This window comes from Chenopodium album, chromosome 9 (genome assembly GCF_948465745.1).
Source record: "Chenopodium album chromosome 9, dcCheAlbu1.1, whole genome shotgun sequence".
NCBI lineage: Eukaryota > Viridiplantae > Streptophyta > Magnoliopsida > Caryophyllales > Amaranthaceae > Chenopodium > Chenopodium album.
This window is the reverse complement of record NC_137842.1, coordinates 2,054,314-2,075,002: the sequence shown is the minus strand read 5'-3', so window position 1 is coordinate 2,075,002 and position 20,689 is coordinate 2,054,314. Positions and strand designations below refer to the sequence as shown.

General features: G+C 34.3%; 1 protein-coding gene and 2 pseudogenes across 1 annotated transcript; all 3 read left to right on the top strand.

Annotated features, from left to right (window-relative positions):
• The first annotated feature begins 36 nt into the window (after positions 1–36).
• On the top strand, positions 37–923 carry LOC145559269 (uncharacterized). Its single transcript, XM_081620700.1, has 2 exons — positions 37–50; positions 167–923. Exons 1-2 carry the CDS (start codon positions 37–39, stop codon positions 921–923), a joined length of 771 nt encoding a protein of 256 aa, XP_081476826.1.
• A 541-nt stretch (positions 924–1,464) lies between these two features.
• Positions 1,465–2,712, top strand: LOC145559268 (organic cation/carnitine transporter 2 pseudogene; annotated as a pseudogene).
• A 718-nt stretch (positions 2,713–3,430) lies between these two features.
• LOC145559267 (organic cation/carnitine transporter 3 pseudogene) lies at positions 3,431–5,020 on the top strand (annotated as a pseudogene).
• The last annotated feature ends 15,669 nt before the right edge of the window (positions 5,021–20,689 follow it).

The following is a 20,689-nucleotide window of genomic DNA, read 5'->3' as shown; positions in this document are numbered from 1 at the left end:
TTGAATTATTGAATGGTTCGATCTAGCTTTATAGAAATGTCGACAAAATTGTTATAAAATACTCACAAATTACATGCATGTGACGATTTGGGGGCATCGCAACTGAGGAAACAATTTTACACTCAATTTTTGAGTGTAAATACGCTACTGATATTTGGAGAAGCAGTGAGTTTGCTGAGGTGATTGATACTAGCCCGAATACATCTTTTGCTGAGAGATTTTGTTGGGTAGCAAGGACTGTTAGCAAGGAGGAGTTGCGAACTTTTGCGGCTCTAGCTTGGGCTGCGTGGCACTGCCGTAATTCTCACATTTTTGATGGTGGGTCGGCTGTCAATGCAATTGATATGGCTGTGGGTTTTATCAGGTTGTGCTTCGACTATGTGAACTATCAAGCAAAGGTGAGAGGACCTGTTTTGCGACAAATTGTTGCTACTGCTGTACAGTGGTCTCCTCCCCCTCCTGGCGTGGTCAAGGTGAATGTGGATGCGCATGTCCCAAGCGGCAGCGGTGTTCAGTTTGGTGCTGTCTTTCGGGACTCCAATGGATGCCTTCTTGCTGCGGCTGTGAAGAGAACAGAAGCAACCTGTACGCCAGTGGTTGCTGAAGCTGGGGCTGCAAGATATGGGATGGTGGTTGCAAGACAGTTGGGCTTTGATAGGGTAATTTTTGAGGGTGATTCACAGGTAGTAGTGCAAGCTATCAAGACAAAACAGCGTGGAGATGCTCCAATTTATTTGATTTATGATGATGTAATTCGTTTAAGTGAGAGTTTTATTTCTTTTTCTTGCAATCACATTAAACGAAATGGGAATACTGTTGCCCATTATGTTGCTAGGTGGGATACTAGTTCGGAGATGGAGTGTATTTGTATGAACTCCTTTCCCCAAAGCCTACACACTTTGGTGGAACTTGATTTAATATAATCTCCAAACGTTCTTTAAAAAAAAAAAAAAAAAAAAAGCTACTTCGCATTTCGTTACGTTCTTGAGGATATGTAAAGAGCTATTAAAATATCTCATCATCTTATTCATATTATGTGAACATTTACTAATAACGGAAGCTACACTTTATGTACAACAAATGTTTTCATTCCTATAATTTTTAAGTTGTTCTCTCTCATCTATCACATGCATGATGCCTATGCGTCTTTATATTTCTCTCTTCGTTTAACACTCACAAACAAAATTTGCACAAGAGAATTCACCGCATATTATTCTTAGTGTTATCATTAGTGTATTAATTTATATTTGTAGCTTATCACTTTCAATTCTAATTAATTGGTTTTTTTAGCACAATAACATCTGCGCATAAACAATGTCAGCGCCAAATTTGTCGACAGGCGCGCACGTAGCAGCCAAGCCACTAGTCGGTTATAAATGCAACATTGAGTTTCCAGCTAGTCTGCTACCTTATTATCAGTAAAAAGTATAAAAGAATGACTTCTGATATAGTTAGTATGAAAGAATGACTTCAAACATTTACTTCGTACTACCAAGTCACTTCGAGTGTGCTAGTCCCTTCATCACCGGCCTCCCTACAACTTGCTACTTTGTTGGATGTCTATTAGGCGGGTTGGTGCTAGCCACACTCGGTGATTCATCATTAGGCCGAAAAAATCTTCTTTGCCTATCTTCATTGGTAATGTCCCTTGCTGCACTAGCATCTGCGTTTTCTCCCAATATTTGGGTGTATTCGGTTTTTCGTTTCTTAAGTGGGGCGGGTCGTGCTCCAATTGCCGTTTGTGCAATGGTTTTGATGACTGAAAGAGTAGGCAAAAGATGGCGGTCTCAATTTGTTATGGTATTTTTTATTCACTTCTCATTTGGAATCTTGGCACTAACTGGTGTTGCCTATTTAACAAGGTCCTCGTCCTGGAGGACCTTGTATTTAGGCATTTCGATTCCAGGAATTATTTGTTCCATATTATGATATTTTTTCGTGTATGAGTCCCCTAGATGGTTGTTCATGCAAGGGCGAGGAAAGGAATCCATGACCATCTTAAGGAAATTAGGAACAACAACTCAAGTTGACTCGACCTTGATTACTATCACCAATACTAATACGACGCCCACCAACACTAGCCCCTTTGCAACACTTAAGATTTTAATCGAGAAAAAATGGACTCTACAACGATTGTTGGCGTCTATGGTCTTATCATTTGGCATCGGTCTTATGTACTTTGGCATGTTTTTAGGTGTTGGTAATTTGGGTTTTAATATCTACTTAACTTCGACATTTAGTGCATTGTTGTCCTTAGCCTCGTATTTACTTACTTTCCTTTTTTGGAACCAAAGATGCAATAGACGTGCCTCGTTGCTCGGGTTTTGTACCATAAGTGGTGCAACTAGCATAACATTTTCCGTAATAGGAAAACATAGTCATGAGGGATTATTTATCGCGTTAGAGCTAGTGTCTTTATTTTGTGCATGTATGGCGTACAACATAGTGTTGATGTATGTTATAGAGCTATTTCCCACTTGTATCAGAAATTCAGCCTCATCACTAGTACGGCAGGCAATGTTTTTAGGCTCGGTTTTCGACCCCGTGTTGATCTTATTCGGGAGGCGAAACATGGTTTATAGCTATGGGGTGTTTGGTATCACAATGCTTCTTTGTGGTTTCCTAGTTATTTTATTGCCTGAGACAAGAGGTAAGGTGCTTTGTGATACCATGGAGGAACAAGAGACTAGGGATAGAATAAATGTGAAATAACTAAATAAGTGTTGTTTAACAATTATATAATTATCAGATCAACCGACAATGAAGAAAGAAACATTTACTTTTAGCGTTTTGTTAATCAAAGCAATACATTTACATTATTATGGGGATTACAATTTACAAAATTAATTTTCTTTTAATTTATATTTACAATTCATTCCCATTACCAACGTTTATAGCCGGCTACCAAACGAGCCATTATGTAATTGAAGTGGATTGAGCTATTGATAGCTTAGTCAATCGCATAATAAACTAATATTGAGATGATTTGATGAATCATGTGCTTCTGGAAAGCATATCTAAAAATAATAATAATAATAATAATAATAATAATAATAATAATAATAATAATAATAATAATAATTTACATTATTAGTTTGTATGATTTGCCCGACTCACCAACATTATTAGCTAAATTGTCACATGAATTATTTTTTAGTATCGCTCGTAAGAAATGCGTACAATATAATACAATATTTTGAATTCATATATAAAGATGATGCTTTTACAAGATAATTAGTTATAAATATTAACCCTTAAACTTTATTCCTTACAGAAGCTAAACTTCCTCTTAAGGTATACTTTAAAGTTGTTAAATTTATTTCATCCAATGTTGTTTACTTCCTATATAATCTAATGCTCTTGTTGTATAACCTGTAAATCTGTATTCTGCTGATATTTTATAATCGATTATTGATTGAAACCTGATCCAATGGAGCGCGAAGATGCAGTAATTGATCGTGAGGAAGAGGTTAAGGCTCCTCTCTTGGCCGTCGTCTCTGTGGATGATATAGTAGAGAAAAGTCTAGGATGTTTAAATTGGATACAAATCATACAAGCAATCCTAGCATCTCTACCGCCTTTTTTTGACAGCCAGCAAACGTACATGAGTAACTTCGCTCATGTTCAACCAAATTGGCACTGCACAAATACAACATATAACAATGCTTCTTGTATCTCTAATAAGTCTAACGTATGCACCCTTTCGAGGAACGAGTGGGGTTGGGATACAGGCAATGTGCACACTTCAATCATATCAGAGTGGGATCTCGAGTGTGCTAGCTCCTTCATCACCGGCCTCCCAACGACTTGTTACTTTGTAGGATGTCTAATAGGTGGGTTGTTGTTAGCTACTCTTGGTGATTCATCGCTTGGGCGAAAGAACCTTCTTTGCATTTCATCTTTGGTAATGTCCTTAGCAGCATTTGCCTCTGCATTTTCTCCCAACATTTGGGTGTATTCTGTTTTTCGATTCTTGAGTGGGGCGGGTCGTGCTCCTCTTGCAATCTGTGCATTGGTTTTGTTGACGGAAAGAGTTGGGAAAAGATGGCGGTCACAAGTAGCTATGGTAGGATTCATCCATTTTTCACTAGGAATATTGGCATTGACTGGTATTGCCTACTTAAATCGCGGTTCTTCTTGGAGAACTCTGTATTTATGGACTTCAATTCCTGGAATTTTGTGTTCCATTTTGTGTTATTTCTTCCTTTTTGAGTCCCCTAGATGGTTGTTCATGCAAGAACGATCCATCGAGTCCATTGCCATCTTACGAAAACTAGGATCTATAGGTCCCATTGGTCACGATTACATGACCTTGCTCATGACCAAACTCGACACACAACCAAACGTTACTAGAATTAGTACTAGTACATTTGCAGCCCTTAAGATTCTAGTTAAGAAAAGATGGGCTGTACAACGATTGTTAGCGTCTATGCTCTTAGCATTTGGCATCGGTCTTATGTACTTTGGCATGTTTTTAGGAGTTGGTAACTTCGGGTTTAACATCTACTTAACCTCGACGTTTAGTGCATTATTGTCCTTGGCCTCGTATCTACTCACTTTCCTGTTTTGGATCCAAAGGTGTAACAGACGGACCTCGTTGCTCGGGTTTTGTGCAATTAGCGGAGTAACAAGCATACTTTTCTCTATAGTAGGCCAAAATAAAGGTGATCATAATTTTCATGAAGGTATATATGTTGGACTAGAACTAGTGTCACTATTTTGTGCATGTATGGCGTACAACCTCGTGTTGATGTATACGGTAGAGTTGTTTCCTACTTGTGTAAGAAACTCGGCCTCATCACTAGTAAGGCAAGCGATGATCCTTGGCTCGGTTTTCGACCCCGTGTTGATTCTCCTAGGGAGGGAAAATATGGTTTATAGCTATGGGGTGTTCGGAGTCACAGTGCTTCTTTGTGGGTTCTTAGTTCTTTGCTTGCCTGAAACAAGAGGCAAGGCCCTTTGTGATACAATGGAGGAACAAGAGTTTATGGATAACAACTGTAGCAAGTCTATAATTTGATTTGAATTGATTTTTGACTTTTGAGAATATCATTCATTTATTTTCTCAATTACATATACATTGTAAGTTGAATTGGATACTACGAACGAAGTACTAGTTTTTGTTCTACTTGTCTATCTTATTCAGATCATGTGATCAAAGTTTGACTATAATTTATGATTTTTATAAAAGGAAAAAAATATAATTCTTTGTGGTTTTCTTCATATCATTTCAATATCTTTGGCACAAACAATATTTCAGTCATAAACTCATAATAGAGCTCAATTGTGAACCCTTCACCAACCAAATCCCCTTTAACGTTATCTAAGATCCCAATTGTCGGCTTGACTTTGATACTCTTAACTCACACATAGGTTACTTTTCTAAAATGCTCCTTCACATGTGAGACACTTTTAACCAAATTCAAAGGAGACTTCATCCCATAAGTATATGACAATAGTAAGAGTAATTCATTAGTGTTATAGAATTTTTAACTCTTTCTTTTATAATGTGGAACACTCAACTCTCCGAGATGAAGCAACTTGTAGTCAAACTTTAACAATTTGAAGATCTCTAGCCTAACATCCACCCTATTTGATACTTGTCAACCAAATATGATTAAATTTCTTGAACCCAATATTCAAAACAAAAAGTAAACCCTATTCAATGTAAACCGATACAGTCTAATTCAACTCAATCGATTTTCTTTGTCTAACTTCAAACTAAATTTTCATACATAAGTCGTAATATTGCTACCATTTCTAAGTTGTTGACTTGTTTCTAGGTACAATTAAAGCAATACATATTAAACTATCAAAGGATATATTTTTAATCATTCGCTCATATGAGTGTATACAAATGAGTAAAAAATGTCTACAATCCAACGACAAAAATAGCTTAGTAGACGTGTCTAGAAATGTCAAATCGAATGTGTAATTCAGGTTAGATCAGATCAAATCATATCGAGTTTGATTCCTACAGTGCAGGTGTGTCATGCACCGATACACATTAAATTTATAATCATATCTATTCAAGTCACTTCGGGTTTAATCGGATTATTTTCAAATCACAATGGACTAGGGGTGGCAATTCGGGTCAGCAGGTCGGGTTCGGGTCGATTTCGGGTTATGTTTAGAAACAAATTATAAAAAAAGTGTAAAAACTTAATATTATTACGAAATATAAAATTTTGGTAAAATCGGTCAAATTTGGGTTGTTCAGGCCGGGTTGGGATTGCCAGCCCTACAATGGACCATCCAAGAACTCTATTGCCAAATATGTCAAGTAATTTGAGGCCCAATATAACACATTTTCCACAACAAAATGGATCATTTAGACTTCTGCAATTCTGCATTTGGTTCAAGTTTAGAGAGAGAAAGAGAGCAAATTTAAGAGAGAGAAAACATGGGAGGTGGACATGGAGGTCATGGAACAACCTACAAGGGGATGACCCTTCACGCTCCCAAACGATGGCATTCCGTCACCGGCAAGGGAATGTGCGCCATTATGTGGTATTCTTTCTCTCTCCTCCATTTTTTCTTGATTCAATTTTATTCTAATCAAAACCCTAATCGAGTCGAACAAATTTTTCATATATTGTCTTCGTTAATGGAGGGTCTAATTCAGTTGTTTGATTAATGATCGATTTCACATTTTTTATTTTTTTGATGTGGGTTTTGCATTTTCTGGGAAATTTAGATATTGGAGGATTTTGATGTGATTTCGATCGTGCAATTGATTAGGGTTTGAAGTCGGAAAGTTTGGGGCTTTGATGATTTGAGTTTTAATTTATTAGATGTTTATTGTTGGTAGTCTTGTTACCCAGTGTAAGAGTGATTAGGATATGGAATTTGTAATTGATTTGGGGAGGTACTTTGATACTCGTATGATTCTGGAACTGATCAATGTAGAACCTCGCTCGAAGATGACTAGCGTAGAATCTTGCTCGAAGATGACTAGTGTAGAATCTCGCTCGAAGATGAGTTATTGCCTTATTGGATTATACTGGAACTGAGTAACTTATTTATTGATATAGCTAAGTTTTACTTAAAGTTGGGTGAGAGGCTCTTAATGATCTTTGCCGGCATTGCCACGTAGGAACAATGTTCTGTATGACCTTGCCTGTGTGCTTATTGTTGTACCTGTTTAAAACCTGGGCAACACAATCCAAAAAGAGCTGAGTAGAAAATTTTGCATCCTAGCTTATCTTTGAATCAAATTCAGTATTATGTGCGCATTTGCTCAAGGATTTTGTAAATAGAAATAATTTTGAGGAAATTGAGTCGATGGAGATGGTTAGCTGCGTAGGGAAACATAGGTAGATCCTCATTGCTTGTCATGTGAAGCCCAACAAGCTCATTTCCTCCCACTGCCTTTAGCTATTTCCGTGCTCCAATCCTCCTACTTTTGTTTGACAAATTTTATAATGTTCAAGTCAGTTGGTAGTTATATGACTTATATCTGTGAGATACAGAAATAGCATAAGCAAATAACATAAACTCTCCATGGAGTTCAATGCAAGAATCTCATGTCAACATTTCTGCATAATACTGGTAATTTGCATGAAATTATTGTACTTTATAAATACTTTGCTCTAGGAGTCCAGGGTGATATAAACGGAAATAATTTTGAACAAAATGTGACGAGGAAGATGATCAGCTGTATAGTGAAATGTAGGTAAACTGTAGAACCCAATCACTTAGCCCAACAAGCTCATTTCCCCCCATCTCTGCAGTAAGAAGAAGAAGAAGAGCCTGCATATTTAAAAAGGAAATGCTGGTATTCTCATTGTGTAGCCATGCTCTTGAGATTTTGAAGTTCTTGATGATATATTAGTTAGGCCTGAGTTCTTGCTGTCCTATTTCATGAGCTAAAGTCATTATTTATTAAGGACCTTATCTTTTCCTTGTTGATTAACTAGATTGAGGAAATAGTTGGAATTGACTGATATCAATCTTTTTTGGAGAAAAGATGCGTATCTCAATTTATCTGGTTCTAAATTTATCTTTCAGGTCTGAAGTTTCGAATAGTGACTTGTTATCGTGTGATACTTGGGTTCATATAATGATCGAGTTTTGTAAATATGAGGCAGACTGGTTTTTGATAGTTGATGCTTGAAATTTTTTTAAGTTAATTGCTGCTCAAACACAATCTAGAAGTTGAGGAGTGAGGACAGTTGAATGAGAGTTGTGAGCTTGTGACATGAGAAACTTTTGTACAATTAATGGTCAACTTAGTAATTAACTTCAAGTATTTCTCATGATTATCTTTTTGTATATGGGTGACACTACCAAGTGTATAATCAGGGTGTGCCTTCTTCCTCTCTCCTCCATATTCTGCTACTGGAAATTCCTCTTGAGTTAACCATCTCCTTTAAAATTTTCTAAGGGGCTCCTGCAAACCTATGTCGTCCTAACATAATTGTCCATGACTGTTCAATATTCTTAAATTATTTTTGGCAGTGTAAAGAGTTGCATATGTCATTTTTTAGTCTTCTAGTTTTGCACTCTAGAGATGGTGCCAATTGTCATCTTCTTTGTTTGACTTGGCTGCACTCTTTTTGATCAATTCTAAATATATTCTTGGGTGCATATGCTTTTGATATCTGTTTGGATAACGTTTAAATATTTGTTTGAAAGAAAATTTTGATCAATTCGGACACCAATGCACCTAAAATGTCACCTTCGTCCATTAATTGTTTCCCAGATGATTAAAATTTCTTTTAAAAGCTAAGATATTTAAATTTTCAGGTTTTGGGTTCTTTACCGAGCTAGGCAAGATGGTCCAGTTGTATTGGTGAGCTCCACTTCAACCGTGTTTTTTTTTTTTTTTTTTTTTTTTTTTTTTTTTTTTTTAAAATCATGGAGCTGAATTTCCCTCCTTAAGGTGCTTTACAAAGCTTTCTTACACTCGCTTTTACATTGATGCCTTGTGAGCTTGTTTTAGGGTTGGAGACATCCCTGGGATGGGCATGATGATCATGGACATGGAGATGGACATTAGACAGATTTCTGGTATTTCATCAAACCTTGTGATTTCATATGGTGATTTGATATGTTAGATTACATGATTTAAAATTTTATTTTGAAAGACCAGTAGTTATATTATCAGAACTAGCATCAATTGTGATTGAGTAGTTTAAATTTACAACTATTATTGTATCTTAGAATTTTCATCCAACTAATTTTTTCCTCTTATCAAATCACTGTAATTTGAACCGGACTTATGAAGTTAAATAATACATGTAGATGATAAACGCACCTTTTCAATAGCTAGCTCACTTGAACTATACAACTAGTTACTCCCTCCATCCCAAGATTCTTCCATTTTCCAGTTTGATTTATGAAGCACGTATTGTATACTCTGACTGTTGTATTCTATCCACACCATATTAGAAGGTTAATTGGGGAAAGGTTGTAATTGCAGATTTTGGAACCTGTCATCTTCTTCAACTCAGCCGTATTGCTGGATGTTGTTCTCTATTTAGTTCTAACTATGATCTAGTATTAGCTGATTTAGAAATGGAATCAGAGTGCTGCACTGCTGATTTTGTAGGGTGAATATAGAAATTAGTAAGCTGCCCATAGATCATAAAATGAAGTAATTGAGATACTTTTTTATTTTTGCAGCTCTAAGGATCCACATATAGTGAAGTGAAGGTGTGCCTTTTTTCCGTCTGAAGGAAATGAATCTCACCTGCTTCTCATATTTGTTTGATTTCAGGGCAGCTAAGTTAAGAGCTTGAGCTGATTGGTGAAAAGATTTGCTGTTCGACCTTATTGTGAATGCAACATCGGACCTCTGAGTAATTTCTGTTCAATAATGTAATCTTGATATTTGTTGTATTATCGTATTACAATCTGGTGTCGCTGTTTTTAATTAAGTTTTGGTAGCATGTTTGGTTTGTTTTTAATATGTATGGTTTGGCGAAACACTGCTTTCAATCAATTGCATGTTTTCCAGGGTTGCTTTCTAGCAAGTAAATCAGGACCTGGCTTCTGAAGTTTTAAATGTCTTTAATCTTTTGCAGTGTGTTTGGATTTGACAGTCGAAGGGTTTGGCACATACGCCATTCCTGTTTTATGTGTTAGAATCCTTTTCTGTAGCCAGTGGCTGAAATGGTAGGGCACACAAAACTTTATCAAGGTTTTAAAACTTTTTTTAAAAAAAAAAATCAAGACACATCTACGCACCGCAATAGGAGTATAGGACATTAGGTGAAAAATGAATAAATAAAAGGAAATTAAGCCAGAAAAAAATAATTTAAAAAAAAAAAATTGAATGTGAGCTACGTACTGCAATAGGACATTAAACGGACTTAAAAAGATATAATGAATGTTGAGTGTCTGTAGCCATACTGGATCCAACCATCTAGCCACCACCTGCAACATCTCTTTCCGACCACTTGTTATAGTCACCACCACCTTCAACATCTCTTTCCGACGACCACTTGTAGTCTTGTAGACACCAAATAAGTAGGCAGGTCTCATGTAAGATTTTGCGAGACTTGAGAATCTTTTAAGGGCAATTAGCTTATCTCTATAAAATAGTAACAATACTAACAAATACAAGGTTATCACTTTCAATAAATGTAGGTTTAAACTTAAAATAAAGGGATAGTAATAACCATTACAAATTTACAAGGAAGAATAGCCTCTCCTCAAGGGTATATACATGTCAAGATTAAAAGCCTTATTCTAATGAGTGCATGGATGTAATAATATCTTGTGTTATGTTTGCTAATGGAAAATTATTACTGGATTAAATGAATGAGCCATCAAAATTTTATTTTATAAATAGGAGGAAAAGACCAATTATCCCATATAGAGAGTTATAGACTCTTTCAAAGGTTTCAAAGAAATACTCGAGGACTATCCAAAAAGTACGCCTGGTTGAACATGGAAGTGACATAAACTACGTAGTAAAACAAGTGAAAATTGGTTTACCGCTGGAAGCTTTAAAACAGTGGGTATATCAAAACTTGAAACTCGTGGAACGGACTCAAATACATGAAATACAAAATATGTATCTAATTGATTATTTCCTCTTGGTTTAGTTAAAATAGGGTGGATTTAAACATGTGACCTATCTTACAAACTTGACTAAAACCTCATTGGTAAAAAAAAAAATAAAAAAATAAATTAATCGAGCGTACTAGGCCTACTAGCTACTCCGCCTTGATAATTATGTACGGACAATAAAAATAAAATAAAAAATTAAAAAAAAAGCTATATGGTGCAAGAACATTCTATACAAGTTATGTAGCAAGATTTAACTATCTAGTGATTTCATAATCAATAAAATAAAATCACAAGTGTACGCTAACATTTTTTTTTTTTTTTTTTGGTGAACAAGAGGGGCTAACAAGTGTACGCTAACATGAGATACAAATATACTCTCTTCCACCCCACAATAACTCTATATAATGGAGGGGCTCTTTATGGTCTCAGATAATTCAATTGAAACAAGTTATCACTTTCTCTTTTTAAATTACAACTTATTTCAAGTATGATAAAATTGCGGATACAAAAATATTATAAAAAAAGAGAAAATATATTACTACCATTATGGAAGGTAATAATTTATAATTATATTATCGAAATAATTATATCGATATGATAACAAAATTATAGATAAGATTTAATGTATTTCAAAGATATATAATCAATTTAAAACTCACTCTTATGTTGACTATTGATCTTCTGTTTAGTTATCGTTTTCCATTATCCTTCTACTGTTAAATGATTGTTCGCCCGAAATCGAGTAAATCTTTGTTGAATCAAAGGACAAGTAATAACAAAGGATGATGCGTACAAGTATTACTTCAAAAATAGCATATAATAACATGGTATAAAAATGGAAAAATTCACATGATTAATCCCAACTATTGATAGTCTTCCCAAATTAATCCCAACTATGGATTATTATAGAATAATCCCAACTATGAAGAGTGTCTTCCAAAAATTATCCGGTATGACTTGTAACCGGTTAAGCAGGTAAAGTTTTTTTTATATTTTTTATTTTAAACATCACTCTCTCTCCTCCCCTTGCCCAGCTCCATAACCACCGGTCCACCACTCCTATTTTGCTCCCCTCCACCACCCAGCCACCTACGTATGTGCACCATTTTTTTGCTTGCCCTTATTGGCTCAATGTCTCCTTTGCTGCTCTCTCCTCTTAATGCCATTGTTGACCACTGTCGACCTTGGCTGCGATCACGACCTTCCCATTCTTTCCTTTCGGTGGGTGCTTTGAACAAATAACCACCATTTATCGCTTTCTTTGTTAGCCACAAAACACCGCACACTAGGGGTGAGCAAAAATTCAGGGTACCCTGATATGGAACCGGAACCTGTTCGGAATCGCAGGTTCCAAACCTGGAACTTGTTGATCAGGTTCCGGTTCCGAGTAATAAAATTAGGAACCTATTGCAACAGGTTTCGGTTCCGGGTAATAAAATTTTGGATCTAGAACCTATAGGGTACCCTGTTAGTACAGGTTTCCTATAGGGTACATGAAACCGGAACCTATATGGTATTAAAAATTCTAGACAATTAGTGTTGGTTTGTTATATTTGAAGTACTATACTAAAGTTGTAAGCGTTTATTGTGATCATCTATTTTAAAAAAAAAAAATTGTCACAATTTATCAAGTAACTATTAAACTTACTTTGACAGACAGGGTACCCTGTTTAGGAACCGGAACCTGCAGGTTTCGGTTCCGGTTCTCAATTCTTATGAACCTGTTGCAACAGGTTCCGGTCCCGGTTCCTATTTTTAGGAACCTGTTGCAACAGGTTCCGGTTCCGGGTCCTGATATTTTTAAAGGGTACCCTGCTACGCTCACCCCTACCGCACACCATATCTACACCACTGATCAGCGTATTGCCATATTACTACTTTTACTCAACACGCACCGATCAAGTTCAGCTCCTCTGATCCCTCATATTTCCATTGCATTTTCATTCCCTTACTTCATCTTGCCCCTAATTTCTCTCCTCTTCATTAATGTTAGAGATAATATCGGAAAATATATGTGTGATATATTTTCCGTATTGATCTTATTAGGAGAATAATATATTTAGGTTTATTATATGTTAAGATATTATTAAAGTATATCTTTTAGGAAGATTGTTTCCTATCTTATGTTTAGGTTTTGTATAAATAATCTACTTATGGATGAATAATGATCAAGCAATACAAAAGCTATTATATTCTCTCTTTCTCTCTAATTTGTCATGGTATCAGAGCTCAATAAAATACCTTGTCCGGGAGTCCCTTTCAAGTATCGAACCACCCTCATTGCGGCATCCCAGTGTTCACTACGAGGTTGCTGCATAAACTGAGACAAAATATGAACCGAATACGCCAATTCAGGGCGTGTGACAGTGAGATAAATCAGACGACCAACAAGCCGTCTGTAAGACTCTGGATCAGAAAGAAATGCGCCTGTGGCCAAACCCAATTTGTGGTTTTGCTCCATGGGAAAACCACTAGGCTTCGCGCCTAATAAACCTGTCTCAGAAATAATATCCAGAGTATATTTTCGCTGACATAAGAATAAACCTGCAGAGCTACGAGCCACTTCAATCCCCAAAAAATATTTCAAAGGACCTAGATCCTTCATCTTAAAACAGTCACACAAATAGACCTTAAAAACAGTCAATGCAGCGGAATCGTTCCCAGAAATAATCAAATCATCCACTACAAGAAAATAACCTTTTCGTAACGATTATTTTAACCTTTAGTATCGATTGTAATTGCAACAAAAAGCTTTCCCAACGAATGGTCATTCGATACAATATCCCCCGTTGCCTTAGCCTTTAGTAGTGGTTTTCAATATCGTTTGGGTTGGCCTCAATAATCGATACAAAAAACTACATCCAATCGTGGTGATTATTGTAGCGATTACGATCGCTATAAATGTTCAACTCATTTTCTTCAAAAAAATAAAAAAAAACATGCGTATGATCTTTACAAGATTCGAACATGCAACCTCAAACTCTTATATTAAATGTTTCACCAATAAGTTATGACATATTTTATGTATTCTTTGTCAAACAATATTTATATATCTAGTGTTAAAAAGGCTTTTCGTATCGATTTTTAGGATTTAGTGGCGATTGTAAATGATACGATTTCTCAAAATTATATAAATGTGTAAAAATACTGTGTATATGTATTATTATGCTTTCCGTATCGATTTTATATGGGAAAACCATGGAGATTGTAAAAATGATACGACATCCTTAATTATTTCACAAACATACTTGCATATTGTAGCGAATGAACAATCGCTACGAAATAATCGCTACGAAAAGTGATTTTTCTTGTAGTGATCAACATACACTAAAACTGTAATCTGAGTATCACGAGTAGTATGAGTGAATAAAAGAATAATCAGAGTAAGATTGTTTGAAACCATACTGTTTTAAGGTCGTGGTAAGTTTAGCAAGCCAACATCTAGGAGCTTGCTTCAAACCATAGAGTGACTTCCTCAATCTGCAAACCAATGAAGGATCCGAACTCTGAAAACCAGGCGGAAGTTTCATGTAGACTTCTTCATCTAAGTCGCCATGAAGAAAAGCATTGTGAACATCCATTTGGTGAATTTCCCAATTCTTGGCGGCCGCAATAGCAAGAACAGTATGAACCGTTGTCATCTTAGCAACCGGAGCAAATGTCTCATCATAATCTACACCTTCTTTCTGATGGTTCCCATATACCACCAAACGAGATTTGAGGCGCTCAACTTCACCATTAGAAAGAAACTTGGTCTTATAGACCCATTGACTTCCTAGAGCCTTTTTACCCGGGGGAAGAGGCTTCAAAGTCCAAGTACCATTGTTCTCTAAAGCTTGAATTTCTTCACTCGTGGACTTGCGCCAACCTTCATATTTCATAGCTTCTTTGAAATTTGTCGGATCTTTAGTTTGAACAACAACTGAAATAAACTTCCGATAATTCACAGAAAATTTGTCACAATGTATATAATGTGCTAAAGGATACGGAGTACCTGAAGACTGATTGGAAGACGGAGACGGACTTTTAGCAAAAACCGAGTGAGTAACATAATCGCGAAGTAAAACCGAGGGGTATTTTTCTCGAAATCCCCGACCCATGTCAGTTTGTAGCTGTTGTGCCGTGGTTTCATGATGGTGAGGAGCTGTGGCGTTCTCGGACTGCTGGGTCTGAGCAGTGGCAGCCTCGCCTAGCTGCTGCCCATCAACCTCCTCCTGGGCAGTGGCTGCCTCAGCAGGGTGCTGCACTTCGTATAATTTAGATTGTTGTGTTTTTTCATTTAAAATCAATGGACAAACAACAATAATTTATATAATGAAAAATCATAAACGACAATGATAGTTTATATAAGTAGTATAGATAGGTTGTACAGTAGTTGTATGTTGTTGTATTGGAATTTTTCTCATTGCTGTCATGTTCAATCAACAATGTAAGCTCTTCTCTTTCTGTCTTCTTCCCTGAACTCAATAATTTAAGAAGGACAGGGTCGATTTTTTTTTTGTAAGATATATTATTGCAGATTGTGTTTTTTTAAAAAAAAAGGTATAAGCCAATCACAATATGCCACCTCATACAAACAACCGGTTTAATAAGTTAAAACAGGTCACAAATCAATTCTAGAAGACACCTCCCATAGTTGGGATTATTCTAGAATAACCCATAGTTGGGATTAATATGAGAAGACATCCAATAGTTGGGATTAATGGTATGAATTTTTCCTATAAAAATTCACTTGTTGTAACTTAAACATTACACAATATTTCTACCATGCCACAGTTATCATGGAGTTGTCTTAGCTTGACTAAGAAGGCAACTCTTGATCATTTTCGTAGGTCTTTTTCTTATGTTTAATATTGTATCTATTCATAACTAAAATTATTTTTAATGAACTGCAATTAGTTTGTTGAATTTAAATTTTTGTTTTTAAAGTTATTAAAACCCCTTTACTCCTTAAGTATAATACAAGGATCTCACTTTTCTATTTTTTTCTCCCACTTTTTTTTTCACCTTTAATGACCTCAAATCACTTTTCTGATAAAAATTAACCAGCTTAAACCCAAGTATAGTTAAATGTGGGTCCTGGTGCCTGGTTTGCAAAATGATGACGTGTACAATATTTTTTTTGGAAAACCAGTAAACTTAATTACTTTTCTCTCCTCTCTCCTCTCTCCTCTCTCCCCTGCACCTTTCCTTTTATTCAAAAGAGAAAATAAGGTAGGAAATTCCCGTACTTTGTTTTATTTGCTGTGACTTTCCGACAGAAACAAAAGGAGTTAGTTGTGGCTGAAGCAGAAATAGTGGTATATATAGATATTTCAATTGATTTAATTTTAAGGTGGTGTTGGGATTGTTGGCTCCATCAGCTCATGGATGAAATAGAAGATGGTGGAGTGGGGATATTAGAGGAGAGAGAATTGGGGGATGTTGATATTTTCACTTGCAATCTATTGGTGGGAGTTGGGGTGATGTTTTGGGTGGCAGACTGGCAGTGGGTAATTGAAGTGAATACTGAATATTAGGCCAAAACAAATTAGAGTTCGTGGGTTTCTTTCATGGATGAAGTTAGGTGGAGTTGAAAAGGTGTTTTACACTTTTACTTGGCGGATAACGGCAGCGGCAAGGTCCACCGGCAACAGACGAGGGGTTAGGGATGAAACATGGTACAGACTATGGAGTAGTAGTTATCCTTTTAAATTTATTTTAGAAAAAATGTTACAACTCTAACAAGGGATTGATTTTTTTTTTTTTTAATGAATGGTCAAAGGACCTGACATTTGTCGATTGAAAGTTTTTTTGGGCGGAGCTCAGATGAGTTAAGTGGCCTGAAAATTAACCATAGGTCCTTAAAGGTGAAAAAATAGAAAAGTGATGTAACACCTTCGATTTACTAACTAATAATAAATAAGAATTAAAGGAAAAATAAACAACCTTTGAATAAAATAGCGGAAGCATACACTTAATCAGAGGTATTACCACCACACTCGACAACCTGTCAAGTGTTAAGGCTTACAAAATCCCAATAATTACAACCCAATAAACTAGGTGAGCTATTTATAAAACTTTATAAACTCGTTATAACAAACTAATCGAAACACTTGAGCTCCTTTAGCTACAACCACTTGATCAACCTGTTTAGACAAACTTGACTGCTCACCATTAAGGACAAATTCCAAAATAGATCGTCGCAGGGCCACCATAAGAAAAAGACATGGCCGCAAACACAATTAGCACAACAAAGTAACACACGTCAGCAAAAAGCTGAGTAATCATCACATATCAGAGTATATAGAGTATAATATAATAATTAACATTAATATATCAATTAAACAATGTAGTTCGAAACTACATTACACATTGTACTATGAAAATAACCTTTAACAACTAAACCTCGAATAATAATACGAACCTTTACTCAATCAACTCATATAACCCATAAGTGTGCCATGCTCGTTGTTCTGTACTTAGCCTTGGACATGGGTAATTCGAATAAAACCAACAAGTATAAAAACTTGAATACTCCCAATAACTAGAAAACACCTTGAACCAGACCACATACGGGCCAATTCCCACTGTAGGGGACCATAGAAAAATAAATAATAAAGATTGTACCTCATTCTTAACTCTTGATTATTACCCTCTTACCAACAAGCCAAGGACTAAGTTATATAACGCTGAACCTTAAACCAAGAACAAAATAATCATTCTCAACCTTTTGATCTCATACATCGATCAAATAACCATTCACAAATTAATTTATAATATCTCAATATTGGCACATGTCCCAAATCATATAACAATTCGATTCATAAATATCTCAACTCTTAAGGTAATAATACTAGCACCCAAAGATAATTAACTCACAACCCAAAAATTATACTCTGCCTTAACAACCCTAAAACCTCAAACAATACTCCCTAGAACAACAACATTAAAACCTTCAAATTATAACACAATCAATATAATCAATAATATGACAATTAAATCATATATCACAACATATTAACAATACGTGCAATAATTGATCATATGAATAAACATTATATAAACCTACACATAATAAGACGAATTATAACAAAGCCAACTCCAAGAAGATTTCGTGTGATTACCTTGTAGATCAAAGTACTTGATTGCACAACTAAACTTTGTGAACCAAATTGAAAGTATTAGCAAAATAAATGTTTTCCATAAATGCTTTCCAAAAATATGGGTGAATAAAAGGAATCAAAGCATAAACCATATATGAATAAGGATAAAGATGGGTTTGGTTTATGAAACTTACGCATAGTAATAAAAGAAAACGGCAGCCTTTTTTTTTTTTTTTTAATTAATTAATTTATTTATTTTTAATAACGTTAAATATTTATATATACATATAAAAATCTAATCTAATATATCATATCATATAACTAATATATAAAGCTAAACTTTTAGCCATGTCACGAAGCTGCGACACTTGGCGTTCTAACTTTTCGCCAAGTGTCAACGCCAAGTGTCGCGCCACGTTAGATAGATTTAAATAGACCTCATAAGATAAATAAAAAAGTTAATTTAGAATTTTATTTGGATAGAATTTTAGGATAAAATTAGTTTAATATATGAAGCTAAACTTTTAGCCCGGTCACGAGGTTGCGACACTTGACGTTCTAACTCTTTTCCAAGTGTCGCACCACGTTGGATAGATTTAAATAGACCTCATAAGATAAATAAAAAAGTTAATTTAGAATTCTATTTGGATAAAATTTTAGGATAAAATTAGTTTTATTTTTGATAAAATACCAATATTTCAAATGTACAAAATCAATTATAATTTTATTAAAAAAATTATTAGATTATAATTCTTAAAAATTAATAAATTATTTTTTGTATCATAATATTTTTTTGGGCAAAGGAAACAGTTCAAAGCGTAAAACATGCATTTATAATATATATACTAATCGGTTAAAATAATATACTCCACAATCTAGCAAATCGTATAAAGATTAAAAAATTTATTTTATAATTCAATAAACAACCCGGGCATCGCACGGGGCACAAAACTAGTATATATAAAGGGGAGTTTTTCCCCAAGTTTTTAGAGAGCCACGTAGGATTTAATTTTCTTAGCGCGCCATGTAGGATTATAAATTTAAGTGGTAGCCAATTAAATAAGAAATTATTAATTTCTTTTACAATTAAATAAGTCAAATACCACATAAGCAAAATTGGCGAATGAGATTTTAAAGTTTAAATTAATTAAGTACAAAATATTATCTTTTGAGGTTAGGATTTTTTTTTTTTTTTTTTTTTTTTTAGGAAATTAGGAATTTTATCTAATATTTTAAAACTAATATAATAACAATTTTAATCACATATATATGATTTTTTTTCTTTAAAAAAAAAATACTAACAAACCGTGCATCGCACGGGCTTCATAAGTATATATATATAAAGGGGAGTTTTTTCCCGAGTTTTTAGAGAGCCATATAGGATTTAATTTTTTTTAGCGCGCCACGTAAGATAAACAATTTTAGTGGTAGCCAATTAAATACGAGATTATTAATTTCTTTTAGAATTAAATAATTTAAATGACACGTAAGCAAAATTGGCGAATGAGGTTTTCCAGTTTAAATTAATTAAATATAAAATATTATCTTTTGATATTAGGAATTTTATCTAAATATATAAGAAATTTTAGCACATAAATATATTTATAAATTTTTTAAAAATAAAATTTAAACAAACCGTACATCGCAAGGGCTTCATCTAGTTTATCATATAAACATTCCAACTAAAAGTAGGATTTAATAGTTTAACAAATTTATCAAATAAAAAGTACAACTCAAATTTATCTTTTATTAAATCATAAAATATATGGGTATTACAAGTGAGGTCCTTGTATTATACTTAACTCTAGTCAAACACTAGTATCTTTCTTTTGCTATATTAAAATTCATGGTTTGACAATAGTAAGACTAAACTAGAAAAAATGAAGAAATTTTACAAATTTCTGTATTTATGATAGTATGAAGTACATTTATATATAGCACCTTTTGTGAGTTATATTGATATTGGTTTGAAATTTGCTAGTTTTTAAATAGATAATTCAATCTTGTTTAACTTGTTCCTCTATGGCTATTCAAAAAGAATTGAAATTTGTTAGTTTGGTTATTTAGATAGTTGAATTTAATTTTTTTAAAATTTTTTATTTTATTTTTTTTGTGTACATACAATATAATGTAAAGAACGTATATTTCAAACTCAAATAATATAATGATCAAACTCAAAGAATATTATGCTCGCGTTCTTTATAAATGTCTATAATATTTTTTTTTCGCACATGAAAAATTGCCTAATATTTTTTCCGAATGTACCATGGACATGGTGCAACCGGGTGTATCATAGATTATTAACTAATTCTTTGCCTGAGCGTTGCTCGGATATTCACAAGAAAAAATTATTTTTATAAATTACTATAATCAAATTATTATAGATTAGATATAGTAATGTATATAGTACTTATCTCTAATTTTTTTTTTTTTTTTTTTTTTTTTTTTTACATCTTATGAATTTGAAACTGAGTTAAAATTCTTGTTTAAAGTAGAAAACGAATAATACATTTTATATGGTAACGATTAAAGATTTAAGGGAATATACCAAAAAAAAATATATTTATTTAAGTTGTTATTATTGC